Source organism: Gymnoscopelus braueri, assembly GCF_963280865.1.
Source record: "Gymnoscopelus braueri genome assembly, chromosome: 4".
Lineage (NCBI taxonomy): Eukaryota > Metazoa > Chordata > Actinopteri > Myctophiformes > Myctophidae > Gymnoscopelus > Gymnoscopelus braueri.
This window is the reverse complement of record NC_137605.1, coordinates 32,120,412-32,143,777: the sequence shown is the minus strand read 5'-3', so window position 1 is coordinate 32,143,777 and position 23,366 is coordinate 32,120,412. Positions and strand designations below refer to the sequence as shown.

Sequence of the window (23,366 nt, the reverse complement as noted above, 5' to 3'; positions counted from 1 at the left end):
CCTTGGAGACGCTGCTGTGGTGCTGTGCTGCTGTGCCAGAAGCGCTTCCCTTAAAACGCCATAAAAATAAGGGCAGGAGGATAATAATAATAGTAATATAGTAGTAGGATGGCATTAAAACAATGCCCCCGCTAAAATAAATAAATGGTAAATTAGTTTTTAATGTAAATTTCGACTAGTCGACTAGTCGACTACCACTGGGTCAAATTAGTCGACCTGTAAAAGTCTCTAGTCGTGAAAGCCCAAGCACATCAACCCCTGTCTCTGTCTGAAGGGAACAGAAAAGCAACATTGACTGAACCACAATCATATCCTTTTAATCCAGAGAGAACCATCGAGGTTCTGAGTAGAGAGAGTCTGATTGGATGCTGTTACTGGGAGGTAGAGTGGAGTGGATACAGTGTTGGTATAGTATTCTCATATAAAGATGATGATATAATGTATGAGAGTAAATGTCAACCTAAATACAAAGCTTGGTCTTTAAGGTGTAGGCATGACATATGTGTTTTCGTAAACGTAACCCTAAATGTAGTTGTGTTCAACGTAGGTTCGGGAGTAGAGACCGCCCTCTGCTCAGCCACTCACGTTCATGATCAAGTTCACCTGCACTGCTTATCTCTCAGCCAATCCATGTAGCAATCACTACAGTATAAATACACCTATCACTTACCTGTTTGATTTCGCTTGCGTCACTCAAAAATTCCCTCCTCCTCCCCAACATTCCCCCATTATTTTTTGCTCTCCTAACATCTCTACCTTCTTTCCTCCAGGAGCCCCGGGGGGGGTAGCGTTCGGAGCAGAGGCGACAGACAGCTCCAGGGCCGAGCAACCATGGTCGTCTGGCTCCCGAGACTACACCCCCACCCTGAGTCTCGCCCCACCTCGGGCTCCTCATCAATACACATACTGCACATCTCATTCCTTTCAATAAATACTGTTTAACTTGAGCAGAAGGTGTGGTCTCTTACTAGTGAACTGAGGTTTACACAGGTCGTGTGTCCTCCAGAGTAGGAGTGTACCTGGATCAAAGTGCAGGTATTCTGTCCTTCTACAATGTCTCTGACACCATGACTCTCCTCCACGGCGTCCAGACCACATTCGCCCAGAAAAACCTCTATGCTGGATTTACTTTTTACCTTGATGGAGACTCTGCTGAGTTGTGTGACCTCATGTAGAACAGACTTTGAGTTTGTCTCTCATGACAATAATTTATTCAAAATGTAATTGTTTTTTTCTTTCTCTCAAGATCAACATTCTCAGAATTCAACAAGTAAATTGTTCTGTTGATTTGTTTGGCCTCAGAAACCAGTAATGTTGTTTGCTATTTGCTTTGTCACTCAAATCATTTTATTTTGTCTATTGAGAAGATATATGTTAATTCTTACTATATGTAAGTTTTACTTTCAAATAATTTGTTAATTATCAGTTTTACCAATTTGTTCTCCTCTGGTATTCATAATTTATGTTGGGATATTGGGATGTTCAGAGTATTTATCCCCTAGGTGCTAAATAGGACCACCTCAGCTGGGTAAAGCTGAAACCTAGTTCCCCTGTTGGAATCATATGGTCTTTATTATTATAAATTTGTATCTAATATCTAGAATATCATTTGATGTTGTGATTCGATACAGTGAAAAGAACATCCCCGAACAGGTGTTATGAATTAAATATTCCTACTTCAGCCTAATCACCTTAAAAAAACAACAACCTAATAAAAACTCAATGCAACAATGTGTGGAGTTTTTAGTCAACGGTTTGGCTCTGGATATATACAAGAGGATGGAATGACAGGGTGTTCGCCAAATGACACCTTTGGATCTGTGAAATAGTTCTGTACTGAAATCACCATTTTCACAATGTATTAGTTAGCTGGTGTGTTGGTACAGTTACATGATGGCTGTGTTTGCATGTGGTAGTTTGTGTGTTTGCTTTGGTTTGTCTGCCTAATATGCGCTATAGACATTACATTACAATTTATATTCATATTTTCATTATTCAGTTAAAAGGGAGCCTATAGAATGTGTGAATAACATTAATCCAACAACCATCTGTTCCATGTTAATACCATGTTTCATGTAGAATAATTAATTGTGTTGTAGATGAAGATATTATGCATATATTTCTCACCATATTTAGACAATTAGACAATTCATTTAATTGTTTCAGGTGCATAAATTCTTTCTTGTTTTAGTTTGTTTTATGCAAATCATTTAGTTTTTCTTCTTTTTAATCAGTTTAATATAAACAACTTTGAGCTGCATATAGTATTAGAAATGTAGGCTACTATACAAATAAAGTTTATTATTATTATTATTATTATTATTATTATTGTTATTATTATTATTATTATTATTATTATTATTATTATTATTATTATTATTATTATTATTATTATTATATTATTCTAATCATTATTAAAGCTGCAATCCGTAACTTTCATGTCCTACACAGGGTCCAAATGTTTCCTGTTGCCCTTCATGCAATACCCCTTGTCAACCAGTAGATGTCCTACCTGACCACAGGGGTCTTATGTCTCAATGGAAGAGCAGGGAGACCACCTCCAACCATCACAGTAGTTTGTTAAATTGCATTGACATATTCCACCATATAGATTGGTCAACATAACTTTATATTCACTTAAAGGTTATGGATTGCAGCTTAAATTCAAATTCCCTCTGTTCTCAGCATTATCATAATCCCATTGTAAAAATGTACAGTAGGCCTACTTCATTCACATTCTGCGGATTTCAGGTGTATTGCCAATATATTGGTTAAACACAAGCAAACTAAAGGAACTCTGCTAACAGTAGGACTACATTTTATTTAAAAAATGTATCATTTAAATACCATATCCAATAGAAAATGTCAGAAATGTAGTTACTTGGAAAGGTAAATATGTGGGTTTTCATACAAAACACTGTATCTTATAAATGCCCTAACACCATCCATTAAAGGATGTGTAACACTGGTTTCTTTCCAAATTGGCCTGACAGAACATCTACCAGGAGACCACCTTTTGTATAGCGTTTGTATTTGTTGATGGCATGTATTGTTGTGTAAATGTTTTATGCTATGTTGATGAATTGAATACATAGGACCGCAATGGAAACAAGTACCCAGGACGTTTTTTTGTGGTAGCCTTTTATATCCCGGCTTAGTCCAGATATATATGCTATGGGCCCAATTTGATGCTGATTGATTCATGACTTATTAAATCATGTTGTGTTGGTCTGTGGCACATTCACCTTCTGCTGACTCAAGATAGCAAGAGTCACACAGATCAAAGGCACACTTATAATACAACATATTCTATCACAGCAGTGGATTTAAATTCTTTTATTAAGGTTTCGAGGCCTATCAGGCTCGAAGCCTTATTGAGATTGTACCGTTTCTTCCGCCGTTTTTTCAGTTCTGGCCCAACCGCGTGGTCGCTTTTTACGAAACTTGGCAATATGGTAGAGGGCTATGCTAAATGGCTAAACTCACAACCATTGGCCAAAGGGTGGCGCTGTAGCACTCAATTGAAATATGCCAACTTTGAACAGGTACAACTCATGCCCTGTTTGACATACAGCCATGAAACTTCGATACACACATGCGTCTCCTCATGCCTAACAACTTTCACATTTTGACCTCTGACCTTTAGATCTCCCACCATTTTGAATTATATGAAAAACAGTAAAAATCTATAGCTTTCTGGGATCTTTGAGCAATCTGCACGAAACTTTTTACACATGAACTTTGGACCTATGCCGACAAACGTGAGCAAGCGAATTTTCCATAAGTGAAAACGTTAAGCTTTTATAAGCCAATGAATATTGCAGTTTTATGAAAATTATTCATCTGCCCCTAACACATACATGCAGACTCACATTTGTTTGAAACTTTGCAATAATGTAGAGGGTCATTCCAAGTATCACTGAAACCAATCTTACTCTAATTGGTCAAAGGGGGGCGCTATAGTAATTTTTTGAAAATGCAAACTTTAAACAGGCAAAAGTCATGCCTCGTTTGGCCGACAGCCATTAAACCTGCTTACACATGTGCCTTGACTCATGAGGAACACATCTATCACTTTGACCAGTAAGCTCCGCCCTTAGATTGTCTGCAATTGTGAGCAGTTTGAAAAACATTTAAACCCAGGATTTCTGAGCAATTTGCGTGAAAGTGTGTCATCTGCGTGAATTCCCTTTTCACGAGTTCAGATCTGTTGCTCCAATGGCTTAATCATCTGCCTTGAAACCACGGGGTTGCCGGTTCAAATCCCACCTCATGTAGACTTCATTCTAATTGTATTGCACACAACATGACTGTATCAATGAATACATGTGCAATTGTTAAAGATAACAGGAAATGCTTATTTGAAAGTAGTTTTTTTCAATGTATGACGTACTTCATTCGCCCTTTTGTTTTGTTGGATTCTCCTTTCTCACTGTCTGAGGCTGTGGATCAATAGCTTGATCAGTAGAGTGTGAGCCTCATGTGCCGAAGGTCCCCGGTTCAAACCCCACTCATTACAGTTTACATTTAAATTGCATTGTACAAAACATGACCCTGTTAAAGGTTTCATGACGTTCAGTTTTACCACACATTAAAAGTCTTTGTCATGGTCCTTCAAACGTGTACAGAAAGTTTTAACAAAAAATTCCACTCCATTGATCCATGTTAGGTGTTTTTCTCTCACATTTCTAAAGCCTTTTCAACTGCAATGAAAAAAGAAATCTTTGCCTGCGGGTGTCGCTGGTGAGGGATTTTGCCTGTCAATCATCCTCCGCCCCCCCCCAAAGGAAAGGATAGGGGAGGGGAGGGGCGAGGAGGAGAGTGGGCGGGATTAATCGGCTGTGACCTCACTGCCGAAGGGCCAAGCTCAGATTACTTTTCAGCCTAATTATTCAGAAAACCCCAGACCACAGAAAATCCACTGAATGTTCAAACTCCCATGTTTTTTGGGTGTAAAAAACCCCCCCAAAAAACATAAAAAATAAAAAAAGTGAAAATGAATGTCATAGAACCTTTAATTCAGACATGTGCAATTTTAAAACAATAACATGAAATGCTTTTTTGAGAGTAGTTGTTTTTTATGTATGACATACTTTCTTGTGAAAATAGCCGATCTACAATCTCACAACTTTTCAGATAGCAACGTGTTGTGAGCTTGTAGATCGACTATTTTCACTAGTTTCCATTCCGAGGAGACAAAAAAAAAACTGTATTGGTAAATGTTTTGTGAACCAGTGATCTACAGTAGTTAGCGAAACAGTGTTGCTTTTGCCAGGATTCGATCCCAAGACCTTGCGGTTCAGAGTCAAGAGCTCTTCCAACTGAGCTAAAGCTGGGGAACACTAGACTGTAAGGGGGGGGGAGAAGGGGGAAGGAGGGGGAAGAAGGGGGGAAGAAGAAAAAGAGAAGAAACAGCCCCATTAAAGGCAGTTTCACCTGAACCAGCTCAATAGTCTTCGATAAATAGGGGAGGGGCCTACATTCCTCGCAGGCGATTAGCAATCAGTTGAAGTGGCCTTAAATACTTGCTCTGAAAGCGTCAGCTTTTAAGCGGCGGCCAGCAACCGAAGTCCAGGCGAACAAAGGCGACAGGCGACTTTGTCAAAGTCCAGGCGAACAAAGGCGACAGGCGACTTTGTCAAAGTCCAGGCGAACAAAGGCGACAGGCGACTTTGTCAAAGTCCAGGCGAACAAAGGCGACAGGCGACTTTGTCAAAGTCCAGGCGAACAAAGGCGACAGGCGACTTTGTCAAAGTCCAGGCGAACAAAGGCGACAGGCGACTTTGTCAAAGTCCAGGCGAACAAAGGCGACAGGCGACTTTGTCAAAGTCCGACTTAGTCAATTTACGACCTTCCACATTGAGTGCTTCTTCTCTTCATCAGTGTTTAGTGATATATAGTAGTGTGATAGTAGTAGTATTTATAGTAGTGTGTATATGTTTAGTGATCTACGATGTGTTTTCTTCCTATTCCTGTCCTCTCCTCTTCCTGGTGGTCGCAAGCTGGGGAACACTAGACTGTAAGGGGGGGGGAGAAGGGGGAAGGAGGGGGAAGAAGGGGGGAAGAAGAAAAAGAGAAGAAACAGCCCCATTAAAGGCAGTTTCACCTGAACCAGCTCAATAGTCTTCGATAAATAGGGGAGGGGCCTACATTCCTCGCAGGCGATTAGCAATCAGTTGAAGTGGCCTTAAATACTTGCTCTGAAAGCGTCAGCTTTTAAGCGGCGGCCAGCAACCGAAGGCCAGGCGAACAAAGGCGACAGGCGACTTTGTCAAAGTCCAGGCGAACAAAGGCGACAGGCGACTTTGTCAAAGTCCAGGCGAACAAAGGCGACAGGCGACTTTGTCAAAGTCCAGGCGAACAAAGGCGACAGGCGACTTTGTCAAAGTCCAGGCGAACAAAGGCGACAGGCGACTTTGTCAAAGTCCAGGCGAACAAAGGCGACAGGCGACTTTGTCAAAGTCCAGGCGAACAAAGGCGACAGGCGACTTTGTCAAAGTCCGACTTAGTCAATTTACGACCTTCCACATTGAGTGCTTCTTCTCTTCATCAGTGTTTAGTGATATATAGTAGTGTGATAGTAGTAGTATTTATAGTAGTGTGTATATGTTTAGTGATCTACGATGTGTTTTCTTCCTATTCCTGTCCTCTCCTCTTCCTGGTGGTCGCAAAAACACTGGGTTACACCCAGATGTCGCGACACAACTAATCTAATATATCCTACTCTTTCCATTCACGTCGAGCAAGTGGTAACGGGAAGGCTTTGGAATTGCCACTCGGCTGTGGTGGAAGGCAAATCTGCTTTCATCTCAGCCTACGCATCCTTGCTCTCCCTTAACTTCCTTGCTCTGACTGAGACCTGGATCAGACCAGAAAACACTGCTACGCCCGCGGCTCTGTCAGATGTGTACTCTTTCTCTCACACTCCCAGAGCCGTGCGGACAGGTGGCGGGGCTGGTCTGCTAATTTCCAGAAAATGGAAATACTCTCCTGTTTCACTGTCACAATTCTCTCCTACCTCATTTGAATTTCATGTGGTCACTGTCTCTCATCCAGTCAAGCTCACCATTGCAGTTGTTTAAGCTGGGGAACACTAGACTGTAAGGGGGGGGGAGAAGGGGGAAGGAGGGGGAAGAAGGGGGGAAGAAGAAAAAGAGAAGAAACAGCCCCATTAAAGGCAGTTTCACCTGAACCAGCTCAATAGTCTTCGATAAATAGGGGAGGGGCCTACATTCCTCGCAGGCGATTAGCAATCAGTTGAAGTGGCCTTAAATACTTGCTCTGAAAGCGTCAGCTTTTAAGCGGCGGCCAGCAACCGAAGGCCATGCGAACAAAGGCGACAGGCGACTTTGTCAAAGTCCAGGCGAACACAGGCGACTTTGTCAAAGTCCAGGCGAACAAAGGCGACAGGCGACTTTGTCAAAGTCCAGGCGAACAAAGGCGACAGGCGACTTTGTCAAAGTCCAGGCGAACAAAGGCGACAGGCGACTTTGTCAAAGTCCAGGCGAACAAAGGCGACAGGCGACTTTGTCAAAGTCCAGGCGAACAAAGGCGACAGGCGACTTTGTCAAAGTCCAGGCGAACAAAGGCGACAGGCGACTTTGTCAAAGTCCAGGCGAACAAAGGCGACAGGCGACTTTGTCAAAGTCCGACTTAGTCAATTTACGACCTTCCACATTGAGTGCTTCTTCTCTTCATCAGTGTTTATAGTAGGGGGTACTAAGTGAAAAATCGTTACGCGGCGGATAAAAGCATGAAATTTGATACAGATGTCCCTTGGGTCATCCTAAAACATCCTAGAAGGGGTGCCCAAAAAAATCTTAAACAGGAAGTGAGTTATGGACAAAATCCAAAATGGCCACCTAAACTGTTGACCGTTGACTCAAAAGACACCAAAATAATCTCCAAAAAGCATAAAATGTGGCACACATGTCCTTTGGGTCATCCTAAGACATCCTAGAAGGGGAGCCCAAAAAAATCTGAAACAGGAAGTGAGTTATTGACCAAATTGAAAATGGCCGCCTAGTGTTGTCGATTGACTCAAAAGACAACTAAAGAATCTCCAAAAAGTATAAAATGTGTCACACATGTCCCTTGGGTCATCCTAAGACATCCTAGAAGGGGTGCCCAAAAAAGTCTTCAACAGGAAGTGAGTTATTGACTAAATTGAAAATGGCCGCCTACAGTGTTGGCGATTGACTCAAAAAGCCTATAGAATCTCCAAAAAGTATACAATTTGGCACATAATGTCCCTTGGGTCATCCTAACACATCCTAGAAGGGGTGCCAAAAATAATCTGAAACAGGAAGTGAGTTATTGACTAAATTGAAAATGGCCGCCTACAGTGTTGAAAGATGATGCAAGATACCTACAGAATCTCATAAAAGCATGAAATGTGGTACAAATGTCCCTTGGGTGATCTGAACGCATCCTACAAGGGGTGCCCAAAAAGGTTTTAAACAGGAAGTGACCGCCTAAAAGCAGTTGACACAAAAGAAAACATAAGGGGACGTCATAAAAGTGTATAATTTGGTACGTACATTCAGTGCTTCTTAATATATCCTAGAAGGGGTTATTTATTTGTTTGCTTGTTTATTAAACTTTTTAGGAAGGGACCATGTTGAAGAAATTCTAAATGGCTGTTTAAACAGTTGACCATGGCAGTCTGCATATTATGCAGACTCAATACGACAGGTTATGCAGTGCATAACTTGCCGTATTTTGTAGTCTACCTTCTGTTTTCATTTCTACATCACTTATTTATTTTACTTTCTGCATAGTTTTTTATTGTACTCTTTGAATCTTCTTTATTTATCTAACTCTCTGCATATTCTCATTTATTTTACTCTGCATCTTATCTTACTCTGCATATTCTTATTTTACTCTCTGCATCTTATTTATTTTGCACTCTACATCTTCTTGCTTGTTTTACACTCTATCTTCTCATGTATTTTCTTCTTGATCATTACTGTTTTCTTGTGATTAGTGTTTAGTAACTACATGTATTCATGTGTGCCATTTCGCAATTACCAGCACATTGGCATAATGCTCTGCAAGGTAACCCAGCATCCCGGCATCTACACTTTCTCGAACAGAAGGGCTCAGCTTTGCAGCCACACTTGAGTTCTCTACAAACTTAAGCAGCCTCTGGCAAGAGTGTCCATAAAGGTGTCCACGAATCAGCGACTTTAATTTATTTGTCAGGAGATGGTAGAGATTGCATAGCTTTCAGGCTTCTGGACCAAATGCTAGATTGGCTGCTCGATTTGAATATTGTAGCAGTGCAGCCCGTGTGGGAGGAGTGTTTTCCATTGAGAGACTATTCAAACTTTTTTTGGCACCCCTTAGGATGCATTCAGATCACCCAAGGGACATTTGTACCAAATTTCATGCTTTTATGAGATTCTTTTTTATGAGTGTCTTTTGCATCATCTGTCAAGACTGTACACAGCCATTTTCAATTTAGTCAATAACTCACTTCCTGTTTCAGATAATTTCAGGCACCCCTTCTAGGATGTCTTAGGATGACCCAAGGGACATGTATGCCATTATGAGATTCTTTAGTTGTCTTTTGAGTCAATCGACAACACTGTAGGCGGTCATTTTCAATTTTGTCAATGACTCACTTCCTGTTTAAGATTTTTTTGGGCACCCCTTCTGGGATGTCTTGGGATGACCCAAGGGACATGTATGCCAAATTGTATGCTTTTATGAGATTCTTTAGTTGTCTTTTGAGTCAATAGATAACACTGTAGGCGGCCATTTTCAATTTTGTCAATAACTCAGTTCCTGCTTAAGATTTCTTTGGGCACCCCTTCTAGGATGTCTTAGGATGACCAAAAAGACATGTGTGCCAAATTGTATGCTTTTATGAGATTCTTTAGTTGTCTTTTGAGTCAATCGACAACACTAGGCGGCCATTTTCAATTTAGTCAATAACTCACTTCCTGTTTCAGATTCCTTTGGGCACCCCTTCTAGGATGTCTTAGGATGACCCAAGGGACATATGTGCCAAATTTTATGCTTTTTGGAGATTCTTTTGGTGTCTTTTGAGTCAACGGTCAACAGTTTAGGTGGCCATTTTGAATTTTGTCCATAAGTCACTTCCTGTTTAAGATTTTTTTGGGCACCCCTTCTAGGATGTTTTAGGATGACCCAAGGGACATCTGTATCAAATTTCATGCTTTTATCCGCCGCGTAACGATTTGGCCATTTTTTGTGCTTAGTACCCCCTACTATTAGTGATATATAGTAGTGTGATAGTAGTAGTATTTATAGTAGTGTGTATATGTTTAGTGATCTACGATGTGTTTTCTTCCTATTCCTGTCCTCTCCTCTTCCTGGTGGTCGCAAAAACACTGGGTTACACCCAGATGTCGCGACACAACTAATCTAATATATCCTACTCTTTCCATTCACGTCGAGCAAGTGGTAACGGGAAGGCTTTGGAATTGCCACTCGGCTGTGGTGGAAGGCAAATCTGCTTTCATCTCAGCCTACGCATCCTTGCTCTCCCTTAACTTCCTTGCTCTGACTGAGACCTGGATCAGACCAGAAAACACTGCTACGCCCGCGGCTCTGTCAGATGTGTACTCTTTCTCTCACACTCCCAGAGCCGTGCGGACAGGTGGCGGGGCTGGTCTGCTAATTTCCAGAAAATGGAAATACTCTCCTGTTTCACTGTCACAATTCTCTCCTACCTCATTTGAATTTCATGTGGTCACTGTCTCTCATCCAGTCAAGCTCACCATTGCAGTTGTTTATCGCCCACCGGGCCCTGCTGGTGGCTTCCTGGAGGAGCTGGACCATCTAGTCTCCCACTTCCCTGTCGATGGCTCTGGATTCATCCTTCTGGGTGACTTCAACCTCCCGACTGAGAAGCAGCTAGACCCACTACTTTCGTTTCTCGCCGCCTTTGACCTAGTTATTTGCCCATCTCCTCCTACCCATGAGGCGGGCAACCAACTGGACCTGATTTTCACCAGAGGCTGCTCTATTGCTAACCTGTCTGTCACTCCTCTTTCCAGTGAAAAGGGTAAGAAACTCTCTGATCACTACTTCATGTCCTACTCTCTCTCTCTCTCCTCTCCCCCCTCACAGCCCCTCCCTACCCACATGATTGCCTCACGTAACAATCGTCGCTCACTTTCCTCCACTGTTCTTTCCTCCTCTGTTCTCTCTGCTCTCCCTGCCCCTGAATCCTTTGCTCTTCTATCCCCTGATACCGCCACAGATCTTCTTTTCTCTACTCTATCCTCTTCTCTCGACCATCTCTGTCCCCTCACCACCAGGCCTGCACGCCAAACTCCACCTGCCCCCTGGTTGTCGGACTCAGTGCGGACTGAGAGACGGAGCCTGAGAGCGGCTGAGCGCAAATGGAGAAATGGCAACCTCCTGGAGGACCTTCTCACCTTCCAATCTCTCATTTCTACTTTTTCCTCCTCTCTATCAGCTGCTAAAGCTGCTTTTTTCTGCACTAAAATTCAGGCTTCTGCTTCCAACCCTAAAAAACTCTTTGAAACTTTCTCCTCTCTCCTGCAACCACCACCCCCTCCTCCCTCCTCGTCCCTCCTCCCCGACGATTTCGCCAACTTCTTTGACAAGAAGGTGAACGATATCCGATCCTCCTTCCCTCCTCCCCCGGCTGGTGCCCTGCGCACTACCCACACCCGTCTGCCTGCCACCCCCCCCTCTCTACCCTCATCTACTCCTCTCCCCCCCCCATCCCCTCTCTATCCCACTTCTCTCCCCTCTCCCCTAACGAGGTCCTTCTCCTTATTACCTCTAGTCGCCCCACCTCATGCTCTCTGGACCCGGTCCCATCCACTCTGTTGCAGTCTATTGCACCTGAACTTCTTCCCAAGCTGGGGAACACTAGACTGTAAGGGGGGGGGAGAAGGGGGAAGGAGGGGGAAGAATGGGGGAAGAAGAAAAAGAGAAGAAACAGCCCCATTAAAGGCAGTTTCACCTGAACCAGCTCAATAGTCTTCGATAAATAGGGGAGGGGCCTACATTCCTCGCAGGCGATTAGCAATCAGTTGAAGTGGCCTTAAATACTTGCTCTGAAAGCGTCAGCTTTTAAGCGGCGGCCAGCAACCGAAGGCCAGGCGAACAAAGGCGACAGGCGACTTTGTCAAAGTCCAGGCGAACAAAGGCGACAGGCGACTTTGTCAAAGTCCAGGCGAACAAAGGCGACAGGCGACTTTGTCAAAGTCCAGGCGAACAAAGGCGACAGGCGACTTTGTCAAAGTCCAGGCGAACAAAGGCGACAGGCGACTTTGTCAAAGTCCAGGCGAACAAAGGCGACAGGCGACTTTGTCAAAGTCCAGGCGAACAAAGGCGACAGGCGACTTTGTCAAAGTCCAGGCGAACAAAGGCGACAGGCGACTTTGTCAAAGTCCAGGCGAACAAAGGCGACAGGCGACTTTGTCAAAGTCCGACTTAGTCAATTTACGACCTTCCACATTGAGTGCTTCTTCTCTTCATCAGTGTTTAGTGATATATAGTAGTGTGATAGTAGTAGTATTTATAGTAGTGTGTATATGTTTAGTGATCTACGATGTGTTTTCTTCCTATTCCTGTCCTCTCCTCTTCCTGGTGGTCGCAAAAACACTGGGTTACACCCAGATGTCGCGACACAACTAATCTAATATATCCTACTCTTTCCATTCACGTCGAGCAAGTGGTAACGGGAAGGCTTTGGAATTGCCACTCGGCTGTGGTGGAAGGCAAATCTGCTTTCATCTCAGCCTACGCATCCTTGCTCTCCCTTAACTTCCTTGCTCTGACTGAGACCTGGATCAGACCAGAAAACACTGCTACGCCCGCGGCTCTGTCAGATGTGTACTCTTTCTCTCACACTCCCAGAGCCGTGCGGACAGGTGGCGGGGCTGGTCTGCTAATTTCCAGAAAATGGAAATACTCTCCTGTTTCACTGTCACAATTCTCTCCTACCTCATTTGAATTTCATGTGGTCACTGTCTCTCATCCAGTCAAGCTCACCATTGCAGTTGTTTATCGCCCACCGGGCCCTGCTGGTGGCTTCCTGGAGGAGCTGGACCATCTAGTCTCCCACTTCCCTGTCGATGGCTCTGGATTCATCCTTCTGGGTGACTTCAACCTCCCGACTGAGAAGCAGCTAGACCCACTACTTTCGTTTCTCGCCGCCTTTGACCTAGTTATTTGCCCATCTCCTCCTACCCATGAGGCGGGCAACCAACTGGACCTGATTTTCACCAGAGGCTGCTCTATTGCTAACCTGTCTGTCACTCCTCTTTCCAGTGAAAAGGGTAAGAAACTCTCTGATCACTACTTCATGTCCTACTCTCTCTCTCTCTCCTCTCCCCCCTCACAGCCCCTCCCTACCCACATGATTGCCTCACGTAACAATCGTCGCTCACTTTCCTCCACTGTTCTTTCCTCCTCTGTTCTCTCTGCTCTCCCTGCCCCTGAATCCTTTGCTCTTCTATCCCCTGATACCGCCACAGATCTTCTTTTCTCTACTCTATCCTCTTCTCTCGACCATCTCTGTCCCCTCACCACCAGGCCTGCACGCAAAACTCCACCTGCCCCCTGGTTGTCGGACTCAGTGCGGACTGAGAGACGGAGCCTGAGAGCGGCTGAGCGCAAATGGAGAAATGGCAACCTCCTGGAGGACCTTCTCACCTTCCAATCTCTCATTTCTACTTTTTCCTCCTCTCTATCAGCTGCTAAAGCTGCTTTTTTCTGCACTAAAATTCAGGCTTCTGCTTCCAACCCTAAAAAACTCTTTGAAACTTTCTCCTCTCTCCTGCAACCACCACCCCCTCCTCCCTCCTCGTCCCTCCTCCCCGACGATTTCGCCAACTTCTTTGACAAGAAGGTGAACGATATCCGATCCTCCTTCCCTCCTCCCCCGGCTGGTGCCCTGCGCACTACCCACACTGAAGAAACCGACACTTGACCCCTCTGAGATCAAGAACTACAGACCGGTTTCCCTTCTATCCTTCCTATCTAAAACTCTCGAACGTGCTGTCTTTAAACAACTGTCCTCCTATCTCCACCAGAACAACCTCCTGGACTCCAACCAGTCTGGGTTCAAAGTGGGTCACTCGACAGAGACTGCCCTCCTGGCAGTGACGGAGTCGCTCCATGCCGCTAGAGCGAACTCTCTCTCCTCCGTTCTGATACTCCTGGACCTGTCTGCAGCGTTTGACACGGTGAACCATCAGATCCTCCTCTCCACCCTCGAGGGGATGGGTGTCTCAGGCTCTGCACTCTCCCTGTTTGCATCCTACCTGACGGGTCGCTCCTACCAGGTGATGCTGAGAGGGTCTGTGTCAGAACCACACAGGCTCACAACTGGGGTTCCCCAAGGCTCGGTTCTGGGTCCTCTTCTTTTCTCTCTCTACACTACATCTCTGGGTGCTGTCATCCACTCCCATGGCTTTTCCTACCACTGCTATGCCGATGACACCCAGCTAATCCTCTCATTCCCCCCCTCTGATACCCAGGTGGAGACACGCATTGCTGCTTGTCTGGCTGACATCTCGGAGTGGATGTCGACAAACCACCTGAAGCTCAACCTGGACAAGACCGAGCTGATGTTCCTCCCGGGGAAGGGCTGTCCGCACCGAGACATAGCCATCACCATTGATAATGCTGTGGTGACCTCAACTCGGACTGCGAAGAATCTGGGTGTGACCCTGGACGATCAACTGACGTTCTCGGCAAACATCGCATCAGTGACGAGGTCCTGCAGATTCCTGCTCTACAACATCAGGAGGATTCGCCCCTTCCTCACGGAGAAGGCAGCCCAGGTGCTCATCCAGGCTCTCGTCATCTCCCGCCTGGACTACTGCAACTCCCTCCTTGCTGGTGCTCCGGCATCTGCCATCAAACCTCTGGAGCTTGTTCAGAAAGCTGCGGCTCGTCTGGTGTTCAACCGCCCCAAGTTCTCCCACACAACCATCCTTCTCCGCTCTCTACACTGGCTCCCCGTAGCGGCTCGCATCCAGTTCAAAACCCTGGTGCTAGCCTATAGGGCAGTGAAAGGAACAGCTCCTTCCTACCTCCGGGCTATGGTCGATGCCTACACCCCTGCCCGACCACTTCGGTCTGCCACCTCGGGGCGACTGATTGCCTCGTCACTCAAGGGTCCTTCTGGCCGATCCACACGGTCACGACTCTTTTCTGTTCTGGCCCCACAGTGGTGGAATGAACTTCCCACTGATGTTAGGACAGCAGAGTCACTGCCCATATTTCGCCGCAGGCTGAAAACTCACCTCTTCAGGAAACACTACCCTTCCTCTCTCCCTGACCTACTTGTTGTTAACTAGTTGTACGAACGCTTGTTTTCTATTGCTGTATTGTTTATTGGATTATTGGATTGTTTATTGGATCTTGTTTAGTCGATACACTTATTTGTTTTAGCTCATGCTCATTTGATTTAGCTATTTTGTCTCATCTGTTTAAGGAAATAGGTAGCTGATATATTGCACTTTTACCTTAGCGCTAGGTATACTCTTGGTTGCTTGTTTTTGCAGAAAATGCACTAAAGACTTCTGGTGATTAGTAGTTTTCGTTCCCTACCTGCCTCTCCTTCTTAGAGACTCCTTGGATGATCCCAAAGTTTCGTTAGAGCGCCGCACGTGGGATAAATATATAAAGTTGATTTAGTCAACTAAAATGTATTTTGGTGGTGCCATGATGGCGTCGTAGTGGCTGATTTTACACTTGGTTGCATACTGAAAATAGCCGATTTACAAGCTCACAACGCGTTGCAGCGCTTGTAGATCTGCTATTTTCAGAGCGCAACACCTGAGCGCAACCAAACATACTTGTCTTTTAGTTCTACTGGATCGTTGACGAAATTGTCAATATATTTAGTCTTAGTTTTAGTCATTGTAGCTTAGTTTTAATTTAGTTTTAATTTAGTTTTAGTGAAAAAAGGTAGTCGACGATTTAAAAAAAAAAATAGTTTCAGTCGACGAAATCAACACTGCTGCGTAACTGCCGATACCGATGTCGTCAAAAAGGTCAAATAATGACCAATATAGCATAGAATGCATATAATATAATAAATAATAAATATATTAATTCAGTGGCGGTATACTGCTTTCCAGAGGTGGAAAGCAGTAGAAGTACACATACTCAAGTACTGTACTTAAGTACAATGTTGAGGTATATATATTTTTATCTTTTTTATCTTTTTTTCTGCATAATTACTTTTTACTTCGGTACTTTAAGTATATTTTGATGACGATACTTTTGTCCTTTTTCTCAATTACATTTTTAATACAGGACTTTCACTTGTGCAGAATATTTCTACATTGTGAAATCGAAACTTTTACTTTAACATTTGAGTACTTCTTCCACCTCTGCATATTAACAGTTTCCTCGTTTTCAGTGTGCAAGGTATTGTAATTCCGCCGGCGTACCGACTTGATATGAATACAAGATTGTTGACAGAAGGATTGTGGGCTTAAAGTAGCACTGATAACTTTGAAAATTGTACTGAGTCACACCTACGGTACATGTGTATACACACACTAATGCACACACGCACACACGCACACACGCGCGAGCACACACGCACGCGCACGCGCACACACACACACACACGCACACACACACACACACACACACACACACACACACACACACACACACACACACACACACACACACACACACACAGACGTTGGTATTTCTATATGCTTGTGAGGACAGCAATATTAAAAAAAAGGCTATAAATTTTTCTTGCCATTTTGAACCGTAAACCTAAACCTAACCCCAACCCCTAAATGCCTAATACTAACCCTGTACCCTAACATTGATTAACTTAACTTTTTTTGGGCGGTGAAACCGCCACCTATAAGTGAGACTTGGAAAAATGTACAAATATCTTGGGCAGTGAAACCGGCCCTGAAAGTGAGGTTTGGAAATTAGTACAATTATCCTGCGCTGTGATTGGCCAATCACAATCTATTCAGGACTGTGATTGGCCAGTGTCACATGACACATGTGCATAGCCCTATATAAAAGCTGGGGAACACTAGACTGTAAGGGGGGGGGAGAAGGGGGAAGGAGGGGGAAGAATGGGGGAAGAAGAAAAAGAGAAGAAACAGCCCCATTAAAGGCAGTTTCACCTGAACCAGCTCAATAGTCTTCGATAAATAGGGGAGGGGCCTACATTCCTCGCAGGCGATTAGCAATCAGTTGAAGTGGCCTTAAATACTTGCTCTGAAAGCGTCAGCTTTTAAGCGGCGGCCAGCAACCGAAGGCCAGGCGAACAAAGGCGACAGGCGACTTTGTCAAAGTCCAGGCGAACAAAGGCGACAGGCGACTTTGTCAAAGTCCAGGCGAACAAAGGCGACAGGCGACTTTGTCAAAGTCCAGGCGAACAAAGGCGACAGGCGACTTTGTCAAAGTCCAGGCGAACAAAGGCGACAGGCGACTTTGTCAAAGTCCAGGCGAACAAAGGCGACAGGCGACTTTGTCAAAGTCCAGGCGAACAAAGGCGACAGGCGACTTTGTCAAAGTCCAGGCGAACAAAGGCGACAGGCGACTTTGTCAAAGTCCAGGCGAACAAAGGCGACAGGCGACTTTGTCAAAGTCCGACTTAGTCAATTTACGACCTTCCACATTGAGTGCTTCTTCTCTTCATCAGTGTTTAGTGATATATAGTAGTGTGATAGTAGTAGTATTTATAGTAGTGTGTATATGTTTAGTGATCTACGATGTGTTTTCTTCCTATTCCTGTCCTCTCCTCTTCCTGGTGGTCGCAAAAACACTGGGTTACACCCAGATGTCGCGACACAACTAATCTAATATATCCTACTCTTTCCATTCACGTCGAGCAAGTGGTAACGGGAAGGCTTTGGAATTGCCACTCGGCTGTGGTGGAAGGCAAATCTGCTTTCATCTCAGCCTACGCATCCTTGCTCTCCCTTAACTTCCTTGCTCTGACTGAGACCTGGATCAGACCAGAAAACACTGCTACGCCCGCGGCTCTGTCAGATGTGTACTCTTTCTCTCACACTCCCAGAGCCGTGCGGACAGGTGGCGGGGCTGGTCTGCTAATTTCCAGAAAATGGAAATACTCTCCTGTTTCACTGTCACAATTCTCTCCTACCTCATTTGAATTTCATGTGGTCACTGTCTCTCATCCAGTCAAGCTCACCATTGCAGTTGTTTATCGCCCACCGGGCCCTGCTGGTGGCTTCCTGGAGGAGCTGGACCATCTAGTCTCCCACTTCCCTGTCGATGGCTCTGGATTCATCCTTCTGGGTGACTTCAACCTCCCGACTGAGAAGCAGCTAGACCCACTACTTTCGTTTCTCGCCGCCTTTGACCTAGTTATTTGCCCATCTCCTCCTACCCATGAGGCGGGCAACCAACTGGACCTGATTTTCACCAGAGGCTGCTCTATTGCTAACCTGTCTGTCACTCCTCTTTCCAGTGAAAAGGGTAAGAAACTCTCTGATCACTACTTCATGTCCTACTCTCTCTCTCTCTCCTCTCCCCCCTCACAGCCCCTCCCTACCCACATGATTGCCTCACGTAACAATCGTCGCTCACTTTCCTCCACTGTTCTTTCCTCCTCTGTTCTCTCTGCTCTCCCTGCCCCTGAATCCTTTGCTCTTCTATCCCCTGATACCGCCACAGATCTTCTTTTCTCTACTCTATCCTCTTCTCTCGACCATCTCTGTCCCCTCACCACCAGGCCTGCACGCAAAACTCCACCTGCCCCCTGGTTGTCGGACTCAGTGCGGACTGAGAGACGGAGCCTGAGAGCGGCTGAGCGCAAATGGAGAAATGGCAACCTCCTGGAGGACCTTCTCACCTTCCAATCTCTCATTTCTACTTTTTCCTCCTCTCTATCAGCTGCTAAAGCTGCTTTTTTCTGCACTAAAATTCAGGCTTCTGCTTCCAACCCTAAAAAACTCTTTGAAACTTTCTCCTCTCTCCTGCAACCACCACCCCCTCCTCCCTCCTCGTCCCTCCTCCCCGACGATTTCGCCAACTTCTTTGACAAGAAGGTGAACGATATCCGATCCTCCTTCCCTCCTCCCCCGGCTGGTGCCCTGCGCACTACCCACACTGAAGAAACCGACACTTGACCCCTCTGAGATCAAGAACTACAGACCGGTTTCCCTTCTATCCTTCCTATCTAAAACTCTCGAACGTGCTGTCTTTAAACAACTGTCCTCCTATCTCCACCAGAACAACCTCCTGGACTCCAACCAGTCTGGGTTCAAAGTGGGTCACTCGACAGAGACTGCCCTCCTGGCAGTGACGGAGTCGCTCCATGCCGCTAGAGCGAACTCTCTCTCCTCCGTTCTGATACTCCTGGACCTGTCTGCAGCGTTTGACACGGTGAACCATCAGATCCTCCTCTCCACCCTCGAGGGGATGGGTGTCTCAGGCTCTGCACTCTCCCTGTTTGCATCCTACCTGACGGGTCGCTCCTACCAGGTGATGCTGAGAGGGTCTGTGTCAGAACCACACAGGCTCACAACTGGGGTTCCCCAAGGCTCGGTTCTGGGTCCTCTTCTTTTCTCTCTCTACACTACATCTCTGGGTGCTGTCATCCACTCCCATGGCTTTTCCTACCACTGCTATGCCGATGACACCCAGCTAATCCTCTCATTCCCCCCCTCTGATACCCAGGTGGAGACACGCATTGCTGCTTGTCTGGCTGACATCTCGGAGTGGATGTCGACAAACCACCTGAAGCTCAACCTGGACAAGACCGAGCTGATGTTCCTCCCGGGGAAGGGCTGTCCGCACCGAGACATAGCCATCACCATTGATAATGCTGTGGTGACCTCAACTCGGACTGCGAAGAATCTGGGTGTGACCCTGGACGATCAACTGACGTTCTCGGCAAACATCGCATCAGTGACGAGGTCCTGCAGATTCCTGCTCTACAACATCAGGAGGATTCGCCCCTTCCTCACGGAGAAGGCAGCCCAGGTGCTCATCCAGGCTCTCGTCATCTCCCGCCTGGACTACTGCAACTCCCTCCTTGCTGGTGCTCCGGCATCTGCCATCAAACCTCTGGAGCTTGTTCAGAAAGCTGCGGCTCGTCTGGTGTTCAACCGCCCCAAGTTCTCCCACACAACCATCCTTCTCCGCTCTCTACACTGGCTCCCCGTAGCGGCTCGCATCCAGTTCAAAACCCTGGTGCTAGCCTATAGGGCAGTGAAAGGAACAGCTCCTTCCTACCTCCGGGCTATGGTCGATGCCTACACCCCTGCCCGACCACTTCGGTCTGCCACCTCGGGGCGACTGATTGCCTCGTCACTCAAGGGTCCTTCTGGCCGATCCACACGGTCACGACTCTTTTCTGTTCTGGCCCCACAGTGGTGGAATGAACTTCCCACTGATGTTAGGACAGCAGAGTCACTGCCCATATTTCGCCGCAGGCTGAAAACTCACCTCTTCAGGAAACACTACCCTTCCTCTCTCCCTGACCTACTTGTTGTTAACTAGTTGTACGAACGCTTGTTTTCTATTGCTGTATTGTTTATTGGATTATTGGATTGTTTATTGGATCTTGTTTAGTCGATACACTTATTTGTTTTAGCTCATGCTCATTTGATTTAGCTATTTTGTCTCATCTGTTTAAGGAAATAGGTAGCTGATATATTGCACTTTTACCTTAGCGCTAGGTATACTCTTGGTTGCTTGTTTTTGCAGAAAATGCACTAAAGACTTCTGGTGATTAGTAGTTTTCGTTCCCTACCTGCCTCTCCTTCTTAGAGACTCCTTGGATGATCCCAAAGTTTCGTTAGAGCGCCGCACGTGGGATAAATATATAAAGTTGATTTAGTCAACTAAAATGTATTTTGGTGGTGCCATGATGGCGTCGTAGTGGCTGATTTTACACTTGGTTGCATACTGAAAATAGCCGATTTACAAGCTCACAACGCGTTGCAGCGCTTGTAGATCTGCTATTTTCAGAGCGCAACACCTGAGCGCAACCAAACATACTTGTCTTTTAGTTCTACTGGATCGTTGACGAAATTGTCAATATATTTAGTCTTAGTTTTAGTCATTGTAGCTTAGTTTTAATTTAGTTTTAATTTAGTTTTAGTGAAAAAAGGTAGTCGACGATTTAAAAAAAAAAATAGTTTCAGTCGACGAAATCAACACTGCTGCGTAACTGCCGATACCGATGTCGTCAAAAAGGTCAAATAATGACCAATATAGCATAGAATGCATATAATATAATAAATAATAAATATATTAATTCAGTGGCGGTATACTGCTTTCCAGAGGTGGAAAGCAGTAGAAGTACACATACTCAAGTACTGTACTTAAGTACAATGTTGAGGTATATATATTTTTATCTTTTTTATCTTTTTTTCTGCATAATTACTTTTTACTTCGGTACTTTAAGTATATTTTGATGACGATACTTTTGTCCTTTTTCTCAATTACATTTTTAATACAGGACTTTCACTTGTGCAGAATATTTCTACATTGTGAAATCGAAACTTTTACTTTAACATTTGAGTACTTCTTCCACCTCTGCATATTAACAGTTTCCTCGTTTTCAGTGTGCAAGGTATTGTAATTCCGCCGGCGTACCGACTTGATATGAATACAAGATTGTTGACAGAAGGATTGTGGGCTTAAAGTAGCACTGATAACTTTGAAAATTGTACTGAGTCACACCTACGGTACATGTGTATACACACACTAATGCACACACGCACACACGCACACACGCGCGAGCACACACGCACGCGCACGCGCACACACACACACACACGCACACACACACACACACACACACACACACACACACACACACACACACACACACACACACACACACACACACACAGACGTTGGTATTTCTATATGCTTGTGAGGACAGCAATATTAAAAAAAAGGCTATAAATTTTTCTTGCCATTTTGAACCGTAAACCTAAACCTAACCCCAACCCCTAAATGCCTAATACTAACCCTGTACCCTAACATTGATTAACTTAACTTTTTTTGGGCGGTGAAACCGCCACCTATAAGTGAGACTTGGAAAAATGTACAAATATCTTGGGCAGTGAAACCGGCCCTGAAAGTGAGGTTTGGAAATTAGTACAATTATCCTGCGCTGTGATTGGCCAATCACAATCTATTCAGGACTGTGATTGGCCAGTGTCACATGACACATGTGCATAGCCCTATATAAGCAACCATAACTTGAAAAAAACCAAATATTGGTTTTTTTCAAGTTATGGTTTCGTCCATCATAAAGAGTGTTTCAATAAATGTATTTATCTTTTGTACATGATTGGTTGACTCCATTCAGTATTGTGATTAGCTAGCAAGACACCGCCCACTTCACACAGGGTGTGATTTTTTCTTTTCTTGTAGGATCCACCATTTTGGAGGTGCAAGACCTCATTAGAAGGCTGTTTCTCCATTTTTGGCCATGGACTAGACCTCTAAAGTATAGTAATACACACACACACACACACACACACACACACACACACACACACACACACACACACGCACACGCGCGCACGCACATGCACACGCACACACACAAAAACGTGAGTGGACATTCAGAGGAGCTCCAGGTATTAAGGGGAGCGTGTGATTTTTTTCTTTTTCCTGAAGGGCGTGCAAAGTCAGCGCAACAAATATGCCACTGTTGTGGTTCCATCAGAAATGGATGAATCACTTGCATTTTACATGACACACACATTTGCTGTTGCACAAAAACAAGAGGAGTGGAAAAAGCTCTGCGATGAGGAGAAAGTGCTTTTTGCTTTTCGACAGTATATAACTCCAGACTGTCTGATTGGCGATAACGGCCTCCTACTTACCCTTTTCTGGCATGTCCATTAAAGCATGCACTTTAAGAGTCTACCGAATTCATTTTTTAATAAAGTTCCAAATGTCAACAATAAAATAAATAATGCTTTTGATGTACGTTTAGCAGGGGAATAAACAGACTGCAGCCTGTTTAGGTCCCCCGAGCACTGCTTGAGGCTACACAGTAAAATCCTATCGTTAATTTAACTTAGGAGATTGTACAAATTTAACAAAATGGACCCATAGGGGTGCATTTGGTTCCATTTGTACACTCTTCTGAGTTAAATTAACACTCTACTGTAGGAAGGAGCTCTTATTAAGATTATTTTCATAGTGAGTTTTAAACCTGTTTCACTTTTTAAGTGAATCTTTTTTCCTTCCCTTTTACCATTATTATTAAAGTAATGAGATGGATGTTGACTGGATGTCATTATTTTTCTGGTACCAGATGGTAAATGTATTATGGTAAACAGGAAAACAGGCAGATGGTACAGAGGACCAAGCAAGAGTTGTGTGGTATACACAAGGACCCCCAAATGAATTTGGCCGCT

At 44.8% G+C, this 23,366-nt stretch overlaps 2 protein-coding genes across 2 annotated transcripts in view; both read left to right on the top strand.

The window, feature by feature from the left end:
• LOC308084483 (tripartite motif-containing protein 16-like) overlaps window positions 1-1,175 on the top strand; it is a gene marked incomplete at both ends in the record, with an annotated part of 2,832 nt that extends 1,657 nt beyond the window's left edge. The window contains one exon of the mRNA XM_080427148.1: window positions 991-1,175. Coding sequence (XP_080283274.1) covers window positions 991-1,175 — 185 coding nt within the window. The remainder of the gene's footprint in view (window positions 1-990) is intronic.
• The window catches only part of LOC308083559 (uncharacterized protein), a gene marked incomplete at its 3' end in the record, with an annotated part of 105,384 nt that overhangs the window by 49,217 nt on the left and 32,801 nt on the right, over window positions 1-23,366 (top strand). The gene's annotated exons all lie outside the window — the stretch shown is intronic.